This window comes from Alligator sinensis, unplaced genomic scaffold, assembly GCF_000455745.1.
Source record: "Alligator sinensis unplaced genomic scaffold, ASM45574v1 scaffold228_1, whole genome shotgun sequence".
Taxonomy (NCBI): domain Eukaryota; kingdom Metazoa; phylum Chordata; order Crocodylia; family Alligatoridae; genus Alligator; species Alligator sinensis.
Genome location: NW_005842044.1, coordinates 1,592,167 through 1,602,759, shown reverse-complemented (window position 1 = coordinate 1,602,759; position 10,593 = coordinate 1,592,167). Strand labels below are relative to the sequence as shown.

The 10,593-nt window shown below is 47.6% G+C and overlaps 2 protein-coding genes across 2 annotated transcripts in view; both read left to right on the top strand.

Annotated features, from left to right (window-relative positions):
* The first annotated feature begins 6 nt into the window (after positions 1–6).
* Positions 7–7,167, top strand: LOC102378286. Its single transcript, XM_006022749.1, has 5 exons — positions 7–153; positions 1,627–1,706; positions 2,853–3,017; positions 5,931–6,062; positions 6,892–7,167. The coding sequence occupies exons 2-5, from the start codon at positions 1,628–1,630 to the stop codon at positions 7,026–7,028; spliced, it is 513 nt and encodes a 170-aa protein (XP_006022811.1). The 5' UTR covers positions 7–153; position 1,627; the 3' UTR covers positions 7,029–7,167.
* A 2,756-nt stretch (positions 7,168–9,923) lies between these two features.
* Positions 9,924–10,593, top strand: part of LOC102385272 (dual specificity protein phosphatase 22-A-like) — a 26,424-nt gene continuing 25,754 nt past the window's right edge. The window contains exons 1-2 of the mRNA XM_025203093.1: positions 9,924–10,062; positions 10,157–10,208. Coding sequence (XP_025058878.1) covers positions 10,188–10,208 — 21 coding nt within the window. The 5' untranslated portion in view covers positions 9,924–10,062; positions 10,157–10,187. The remainder of the gene's footprint in view (positions 10,063–10,156; positions 10,209–10,593) is intronic.

Sequence of the window (10,593 nt, the reverse complement as noted above, 5' to 3'; positions counted from 1 at the left end):
GACGCGCGGAGGGACAAAAAGAGTCCGTTCTGCTGCCGCCTCCGCGTGCGGCCCTGCCCGCATCCCGGCGTGCTTTGCGTTTCCGCCGCGCCTGTGTCTCTTCCGTCTTCGATAGCAGGCCTAGAGGACGGGCCAGGTCGTTGGCAGCGGCAGGGGGGCGGGGTCGGGGCCGGGGCTGTTGCTAAAGGGAATGCGTTACATGGTGTCGGGGGAGGAGGGGCTGTTGTTAAGGGCACGTTGGGAGGGGCGGTTGCCGAAGGAACACGTTGCACGGTGATGGGAGGGGGCTGTTCTTTCCTAAGGCGTTGTTGCCAAGGGAACACATTGTATGGTAACGGTGGGGAGGGGGCTGTTGCTAAGGCACCACGTTGCATGGGGAGGGGGCTGTTGCTAAGGGCATGTTGCTAAGGGAACAGGTTCTGTGGTGATGGGAGGGGGCTGTTGCCAAGGGGATGCATTGCATGATGACATGGGGAGGTGCTGTTTCTAGGGGCCGTTGCTAAGCAAATGGGTTGCATGGTGATGGGAGGAGGGTAGGCGGCTGTTCCTAAGGGGTTGTTGCTAAGGGACCGTGTTGCCTGGTGACGTGGGGGGCAGCTATTGCTAAGGCAGCTATTGCTATTCCTATGGGTAGGGGGCTATTGCTAAGGGAACGCATTGCATGGTGACGGTGGGGGGGTGCCTCCAGGGGGGACGGGGCCCCATGTGCCGTGGGCTCAGTGCCTGCCCGCTGCACCTTCCCCTGCCCCTGCGGCTTCCTGCTTCCCCGCAGCCGGGGCGCTGAGTTCGAAGGGCCGGGCAGGGCAGGGCAGGGCAGGGCAGGGTGGCTGGTATGGAGCAGAGCCCCTTCGTCGGGGTGATTTTGCATCCAGCAGGATGAAAGGGGCGCGGTGACCAGCTCTATCTGTAAAATCCCTGCAAGGATATAGTGGGTTCAGGCAGAGAATTGAGGCCTCCTCGGTCCTTCCAGCAGCCTGTGTCTGGCAGGTCAGGAGGGAGCGGAGGTGCTGTTGTGGCGTCACCAAGAGACGCTTGCTTTCTGGTCCCCGGTGCAGTCCCCTTGCAAGGTCAGGTATTCCCTGCCAGGCCTTGAAGCGCACACAGTGTTTGTAGGCCTGATGTTACCTTTTCAGACGCCGCTACCTCCTTTCTACATTTGCTATAAATATAAGGTGCTTGTGAGAACTTTTGACTGAGCTCAGGGTTAATCCACTGAAAAGCTGGCGACCCACTGCCCTTGACAGCGGCTCGGACTAGGCGCTGCACAGGGGTCAGTGGAAAAGCCTGAATAAGGAGTCCAAGGTTTTTGAAAAAGAATTGATTTGTTGTGGTGTTTTCCTTACGCTTTCTCGACACTTTTTGTGGGTGTAGAAATTTGGGGGGGGGCATATGCATACCCACCTCCTGGCCCACACACTGAGCGGCTGGAGGCTGGGGGTGGGAGGGGGGCAGCTGTTTGGGAGTGAGGGGCTGCGGGGCTGCAGATGAGGAGCGAGGGGGGGGGGCCTTGAGTCCAAAAAGGTTGGGAATGCTGTTCTAATGCATAGGGTGTAGATTTCCTCCATTTATATGTATGAATCTGCCATCTTTGGCTGGTAACCATCTGCTTTTTTTCCTCTCCCATAGGATGTTGGCTTCTAGGGCATTTAGTTTAGTTAGCAAGCGAGCCATTTCTACATCCATCTGCATGAGAGGACACGGACAAGGTATGCTGTGTGCTTTTCCTGTTGCACAGAGATGGGGGGGAAAAGAGAAAACCTTCAGTTATTTCTATGTCCCCTTATCCTGAGCTTTAAATTTTGAAAAATGCAAGCTCCTATCAAATCCAGGTTAATCATTGGTAGAAGTAAGGAGGAGTAGAAAGCTGGCTGACATGTTGTAACAAGACTTTGCTTAGAAAGAATATTCTTTTTTTTTTTTTTTTTTTTTTTTAAATGACTGCTACATTGTTCAGTAAAATTGTGGTCTGCCCCTTTTCACATTTCTCATGAGCAAAGCAACATAAAGCTTCCTTAAGTCTTAAGTGCACACTGAAATTATAATTACTCTGAGCTTGCACCTTTATCTCCTTTTAATAGCAACTTCTATAGGGCCAAACGTGCTGCATTCAGTGCAGTTATTCTAGCAATACACTCTGTCAGGGATCAGGCCTTTTTTTGGGTGTGTGGCTAGCTGAAGAAATAACATCCTAACATAGGTTGAACATTTGTGACTTTCTGTGTTTGAAGATGGAGGAATATTAGATGGATATCTAGCAAAAACTACCTGGAGGGGGTGGAAGCAAGACAATAGAAGCAGAACCGAGGAATGGTGAAACACAAGTGCCTGGGTGATTGAAAGCATGTTATTAATCTGTGCCATCACCAGTAGGTGGTGTCAGAGAACAGCATCAGCACTTCAGGGATCCTGGAATCGCAAGATCCAGAGAGAGGGGATTGGAAGAAATTGTAAAGGAAAACATAAATACTTAAAGGAAGATCCACTATTTGAAATGTCAGGGAGAATAGTACTTAGTGGGAGGTGTGATAATTGAAGCTAGGACACCCCATCCCCCCCGCCAAACTTTGTATTTTAAAATGTTTTAAAATCCTCCTCCTCTTTGCTGTATGATTGATGCACATAAAGTAACCTGGATATAGAGCAAATGTAATCTTCTTGGTTACTGTTATTTCCTCCTCGTTGCTGTTGAAGATAACTTATCTAGAAGCACACTTCCCTTAAGACTTCTTGACATCCGCTTTGTTTGTGGGGAATCTTAATATTGTTGCTGATAGAACTTCAGTTTTTTTGGCTCTAGTATGTCAAATAAAAATTCTGAGTTTTCCTTTCTTTCCTCCCACCCTTTATTGCAGCTGTTGTGGGCATGGAGGACGCCAGCCTCCCGTCTTACGTGGATCGTCGTAACATTCCCCTGCCTGATGCGCAATATGTGAAGACTCTCTCTGTTGAGCAGAAGACCCTGAAGGAAAAGGAAAAGGCATCGTGGAATGCCTTGACCATTGATGAGAAAGTTGCACGTAGGTATTTCATTTTTGAAAGCCAATCAATGATGAGAAAGTTGCACGTAGGTATTTCATTTAAGAAAGCCAATCACCCCTCCTGCTGCCAGTCTGATCTCTTACGCATTCACTGTTGATGGAAATGCTCCTGGGAAAGGACAAAGCATGCAGTAAGGGTCTAAGGCTAATCCTGTAAATGGATTTTTGTGGGTTGAAAGTCTTGAGGCAGTGCAGAGATACTTGTGGGGGGTGGGGGTTAATTGACTGAAGCTGATAGGAAAGAGGGCAGCATCAGCAGTTGGCTGCAGCACTGAACACCTGGACATCTTTGAGGTTTTAGAGCAGTTAGAAGTGCTGACTTAGCAGCTTGAGGCTGTTTCAAAGTTGCTTTGCATGATCCTTGTCTTTGCTTCGGAGTGCCTGGCTGTTTCAGCCAATAGCTTTTCTTAAGAGCCCTGTTTTCAGAGGTCTTTCTCTTAAGCTGGACTGGTGTGTAGGCCATATCCTGTGCTCATGAGCAGCAGGCATGGCTGGTTTACTCTGCCTTCCTTGGAAATATCTTGTGTGGTAGATCTTTAGATCTCCTGTCTTTCCCTCTTTCTACTTCACCCCTATTTTGCAGACACCATCTGTGTCTAAGTCCTTCAGTTGGATGGTTCAGACAAAGCCCCTTACATCCTGTAGATGAAGTTGCTGGCTGAAGGAGGGGGAAACTGGAAAGTGAACCTAGGTTTCAAACTTGGCTTAACACTTTGCACCTCCTGACTCCTCCTTATCTAACCCAGCTTTTCCGACATTGCATGGTGCTATGTTCTGTGGTGAGCCAACTGCCAGAAGTTCAAGAAGGTCTTGTACCTTGCTACTTTGAACAATGGCTGATCATATTAATTGCACAGAACTATAATAAAGTACGAAACTAGCCTAAACATTGCCCTAAGTTTGGTTAAAGTGATGGGAGAGATGAAAGTCTGTTGGTGCAGGTATTAAGTGAGAGCTTTTCAGTACAGGATTGGCACAGAGAATGCTAGTGTCTTTATTAAAATGACTCTAGATGCATGTAGTTGGCCTGCAAGCCATGATGTTCTGTCTCTTTGAAGCATCTGGTGTAGTTTCAAGTAGAAACTCTTGGCGCTCTGGTGTAGTGCCCGAAGACTGGAAGAAGGCCAGTGTGGTGCCTATCTTCAAGAAAGGGAGGAAAGTGGATCCGGCTAACTATAGGCCCATCAGCCTGACTTCTATCCCGGGGAAGATCTTAGAAAAGTTTATTAAAGAGGCCATCCTTAATGGACTGGCCGACGCCAACATCTTAAGGGATAGCCAGCACGGGTTTGTTGCGGGTAGGTCTTGCTTGACCAATCTCATTTCCTTCTACGACCAGGTGACCTATCACCTGGACAAGGGAGAAGAGATTGATGTCATATATCTTGACTTCAAAAAAGCCTTCGATCTGGTGTCCCATGATCGCCTCTTGGAGAAACTGGCCAATTGTCGCCTTGGGTCCTCCACGATCCACTGGCTGGAAAATTGGCTCCGGGGTCGGACCCAGAGGGTAGTAATCGATGGAAGTCACTCATCGTGGTGTCCTGTGACCAGTGGGGTCCCCCAAGGCTCTGTCCTTGGACCCATACTGTTCAACATCTTCATTAATGATGTGGACACTGGAGTCAGAAGCGGACTGTAAAGTACCCACTTAGCAAGAAACATTTGTGCAGTACAGCTTATTCTGCTGGTGAGTTCAATATTTTTCATGCTATTACAGGATGAAAATGGATTGGTATTTATTGCTAAAAGGTACTGTTCTGAAATGAAAGGCAGAAGCTGAAACTGCTGAAGTCAATACAGAAGAAAAATCTGCAAAAACAAAAAAAAATGATGAAAATCCCGGGACGTCATTCTCCCCCTGTACTCGGCCTTAGTGAGGCCGCAGCTGGAGTACTGTGTCCAGTTTTGGGCTCCACAATTCAAAAAGGATGTGGAGAAGCTTGAGAGAGTCCAGAGAAGAGCCACGCGCATGATCAGAGGTCAGGGAAGCAGACCCTACGATGACAGGCTGAGAGCCCTGGGGCTCTTTAGCCTGGAAAAGCGCAGGCTCAGGGGTGATCTGATGGCCACCTACAAGTTTATCAGGGGTGACCACCAGCATCTGGGGGAACGTTTGTTCACCAGAGCGCCCCAAGGGATGACGAGGTCGAATGGTCACAAACTACTTCAAGATCGTTTCAGGCTGGACATAAGGAAGAACTTCTTTACTGTCCGAGCCCCCAAGGTCTGGAACAGCCTGCCACCGGAGGTGGTTCAAGCGCCTTCATTGAACACCTTCAAGATGAAACTGGATGCTTATCTTGCTGGGATCCTATGACCCCAGCTGACTTCCTGCCCTTTGGGCGGGGGGCTGGACTCGATGATCTTCCGAGGTCCCTTCCGGCCCTGATGTCTATGAAATCTCTTAAATGCAAGAAACATTTGATCTGCCCCCGCCACCCCCAGTAACTTTAAAAAAAAAGCTATGAGGCTTGACTCAGAACAGAACAGAAATAGCTTTCTTAAAAGCCTTAAGAAACTTAAAAGCAGGGATAAGACCCAAATACCCTGACTCGCTTAGCTGTAAAACCATTCCTGTTCAAACAAATCTGGTGGGTGAATCCGTCAGACTTTTTGCAAGACTTCCAGCAAAAGATCTTTCTTGCTAGTGCATTGGTTTCTCCATCTACAGAGTGGGCAGTGCAGTTCAACAGCATGTACTAACCTTTGTGAAATACCTTAGTCTTTCTGCATGAAAGATGCAGCTTAATTGCAAAGTTGTTATAACATCCTTGTGCTTTAGAACTGGCCTTACAAATCTCTCATCCCTGCAAAGGGGAGACTCTTTTGAATGTCTACAGTGTTTGCACCCTGGAGTATAAAGAGAACATCTTGAAACTTTCTTTTCAGTGTATCATATCAAATTCAATCAGACTTATGCTGAAATGAACAAGGGAACAAAGGAGTGGAAGACTGTTCTTGGTGCCACTGCCGCCTTCCTTGGCTTCTGCGGCTTGTTCCTCATATGGGAGAAAATGTACGGTAAGTAAATGGCTTGGAAGAATCACCTTACTACTTTTTAAATCCTTCCCATCCCAAAGCTTCTGTGCTCTTCAGACAAAAAATAAAATAAGAAAACTTGGAAACTGCCAAAACTCTAGTCTTGCATTACACTGCTGTACTGATAACTACTACTGTTTGTCGTCAAGTGATGATTCACAAAATCCTGAGCCTTTTTGAGCTTTACAGTTGCAGATGAATGACTTAAGCAGTGGGGGACTACGACTGCAGAAAGATGTAGTTGAGGAAACTATCTTGCAGCCATCCCACTGCTCTACTTCTCTGCTGCAAAATTCAGGCAATTCTGTACAGTCTGACTTCATCCCTTCCTGCACATTTGGTTCTAACTGGAAAGAAATGAAGAACAGCAGATTCTCCCTAAGCCTGCTTGCTGTGTCAGGCCGCTCTCTGGTTCCTCTCGTGTTCAAAATCTCCAGGGTAGATAAGAAAGCGGCTCCTCTGCCCATCATGTGCACACTGCAGTCAAACTAGCTTTGTGCAGAAGTGAGTCATTAGGACTCCTAGCCATCATATGATCACCTGGTAACAGTGTAGGCTAGCAGGAGAAGGCTGGCTTTTGTCCCTGATATTTTTGGTAAAATAGCTGTAACAGGAGGCTCAGAATCTGCAGGAAACAAGGTGAAAGCATTTCGGAATAGTTCTCAGGTGACCTATGCTGGGCGGGTATTTGAATATGTATTAGCAATAGGGCAGTTGCTCTGAGAATGGGGAATAGCATATTCCATTCCCTAGTAACTTTTGTGCCTAACTCCCTTGTATCTCAAAACCCCAACTGATTTTTGAATTGCAGTTTTTGCGCCTGTCCCTCACACCCTTTCTGAAGACTGGGTGGCCAAGCAGACCAAGAGAATGCTGGATATGAGAGTTAATCCCGTTGAAGGCCTTTCTTCCAAGTGGGATTATGAGAAGAACGAATGGAAGAAATAAAATGACTCCTGGAACCACTGGACTTGTTCTGCTTGAATTTGCAATGATTCCATTACGTATCTATGACCTCATTGCTTCTGTACTGGAACAAACCCTCCATTTCAATATACCTGCTAATAAACATCTGGTTTACTTGAAAGTTTTTTTTTTTTCATATTGATCTTAAGAGCTTTCATTGTTGGCTGTAATTTGCTAAGGGACAAAGTCCTTTCTAAACACTACCATGTTGTCATGACTTGATGTGTGGATCAGCATTAGAGTTGGCAAAAGGGAACAAAGTGCTCATCTTTCCAGTTCGTAGAGGGGGTCTTATTTCTTGGAGAGCAAGATTAAAGATGCAGTTTAAAAAGCTTCAGCATGTGAGCTCGCATTCATTTGTGCTGAGAGTTGGGGGTTTTTTGTGTGTTCTTGCAGTAGTGCAGTGCTCTGCTCACGTACTTCTGTCTGGCAGCAGGACTTCCAGCTTTCATTAGCAGTTCCTGTGCCAAGGTCATAGCAGAGGGATGCTGAAGTGTCTGGAAAGGTTTTTTTTTTTTTTTTTCCCTTCAGATCCAATCAGAAATTAGTGCTGCTGCCTGGAGTGCGCAGAGAAGCAGATCAGTTTCCATGACCCCTGTGTCTTCCTCTTTGGAAGAATCTCATTCTTCTCAACATAGTTGCAAGAACCAATCTGGTTTGGATTAGGTGACAGATTTAAAGGGCAGGGTTGACAATTCACTTTAACTCAGTTCACCTTCATTGCTTTCATGCTCCTATAGGGGAGGGGAACACTTCCCAGCACTGAGCCCCATTGCTCTGAGGAATGGCAGCAGTGCTGCTCCTGTGGAAATACATACATAGCACTGCCTTGTATTAGGAAAAAGTTCTGCACTTTTCTCTAGATCCAATTCCCATACTACTAAGAGACAGAAGAGCTTCATTTGGGGCCTCACATTTAAGAGATGTAAAGACAAAGTACCTCCTTTGTGCAGCTGGAAATGCTTTCACAGTAAGGGGACTTGGTGCTATAGGAAACCCAAGGTAGATAATCCATGTCTCTTTAACATTGTGCTATACAATTAGGTACTTCACTGCTGACACTGGCATGTGCCATGTGAAGCATCCCATTCCACTTCCTGAATGCTGGTCTGCATTTCTATGAGCAAATTGCTTAGTCCAAAAGGCTCAAAAGCAGCCTTTTGGCATAAATTTTGCTGTGCTTCAGGAAAGCCTTGTCTTCAGTGTTTAAAGTTGGGCATCTACATTCAGAGACCACTTCTATAAAAATGATTGTTTTAATTTCAGCCTCTTTCCCTGCATGCAGAAGTGAAGATAATGCTTCCCTTCCTTCCCTGTTTGCATGTGGATAGCATGAATGCAAGGGGGAGGAGGGCTGTGGAGACACTTGGGCATTAAATGTGAGCATGGAAAGGGGCTAGAGAGTATCTGTCTGAGCCATGGTCAAAGCTTCTTCAATACAGGGCCTGTTCAACATGCATAGTGGTTGGAGGAAGCCTGCCACAGGCAGGCCTACTGACCTCATGGGAGCGGGTCAAACGTTTGTGCTCTTGAAAAATCTTCCCTTACCTAAAATATGCTGCTTTGGGGGCAGTGTGTTAGAGGTGGCTGCAATGTAGTTGGTTCAACTGTATTAGTGGTACAGATGACTCTTCTGCTGCCTTGGAAAGGAAGGTTGGTGATGAGTTTACCAGGGGGCTGCCCTTTGTGCGTTGCAGTGCCAGTTCGCTAAATGCAGGGAATGCATTATGCTTAAAGTGTTGAAGGGTCATTTCTCCCAGTCAGATTTGGGAAGCTAGAGCTGGGTGTCCTTCCCTCTCCCCCCACACTGCTTGATTGCTTCCTGAGAATTTGGTCCGCTCAAACAGATTTAGGCACAGAACCATAGGATTGGAAGGGACCTCAGGAGGTCACATCTAGTCCAACCCCCTGCTCCAAGCAGGACCAGCCCCAACTACATCATCCCAGCCAAGGCTTTGTCTAGTCAGGTCTGCAAAACCTCCAAGGATGGAGAGTCCATCACCTCTCTGGGTAACCTGTTCCACTACCCTCCTCATGAGAGTTTTTCCTAACTTGAGTGCTCCATCCCAGGCTGTAAGGTGGATATTTAACTTCAGGACTTTAACAGTGTTCACAGAGGAAAAGCAGCGCAAGCAATTAGCTGTCTTGACCATCCTTTGCGGGCAATTACCCGTATCCATTTTATAAACTTAGATTTCAGGAGCGGGGTCGGGGGGAAATCCAATCTTGTGCTGCTTCAGAGAAGAGCTTGTTTCATCCACTCTGCAGGGAGGGAGGGACAAATGCTGGAACCCTTCCCTTATGCAGATACATGGTCCATTACTTGACGTTTCAGTGTGGGTCCAAATGAAGATGCTCTATTACAATACGTGTGCCCAAATCCGATCTCATGCCTGTAAGTGTGAATCAAAATGCCACGTGATTTAATGAAGTGATTCTGCATTTCCATGAGTGCCAACCAGAGAATTTTGTCCTAATCCTGCTTTCAGCCCAGCACTGTCAGGAATAATATTGCTGATTGTAGCAGAATGGAAGGGAATTTGGACCAGGAAGGAAAATAATCAATGGGAAACTTGACTCTGATGGAGGCTTCTGCTACTGGGGAGATCAGTGAAGGCAAATACCTGGAGCAAATCCTGAAAGAGGGAAGGGAAGATTCAAATATTTGGCAGAGGAAGGAGCCAGGCTGCAGCAGAGATGCTACCCGGCTGCACTGGGGAAGGTGTCCTGTTACTGTCTGACTGTGTTGCCTTGGGGCTTTTGATCACCTTCCTGCGAGCTCCAGGGATGAAGGAAGCCAGGTGGCACTGGGGAGTGACAGCGAGATGAGCGACTTAGCTGAGAAAGCTTGGCTGTGTGGGCAGGAGCCCCAGAGAGACAGGGAATCCGGAAGAGAAACCTGAGCCACGGCACGTCCTGAGAACCGTATTTCATCCTCTGCCCTGCCGCAGCTGCAGTCCTCCCCGGTCTCTCATCCCACGAAGAGGCTGAGCCCTGGGCAGAGCTGCTGCTGCTGGTAAGTGAGCTGAGTTTCCTGGGGCTCTGCAAACTCACCTGTGCAGCTTGGCAGGCGGTGGATCTCACGGGCCTGTTTTGCTTTTTCTCTGTAGGTACCCGAGCGAGAACCCGCGTCGAGCTGTCATGGGGAGTGGAATGAGCAAGGTACCTGCCCAGCCCTACTCTTGCTGTTACAATCTAGGCCAAAAAACCCTTGTTTTGCTGCTGTCCAGCTTGTGAATCCTGCAGGCTTGCTGGGGGGTAGAGGGGGATAGGAGGGGATCTCTCAGCTGTGAGCCAAGAAGCCTTTTCCTTCTCTTCTCATTGTGATTCTTGCATGTGAGAGGCTTCAGGTGGTTCTCCCTGGGAAAAGCAAAGCAAAAAGTGAGCAGTGATTGCTGGCTTTAAACGTGGGTTGCATTGTGCGGAGACATCTCCACCTGGAGAATGAGAGAAACCCGCACAATTAGCCTCTTACGGGGGCAGCACTCGCTCTTCTAGTCCCTTCCTGAATTCCAGGTCAGGGTTGTATTTTGGGGAGAACTTATTT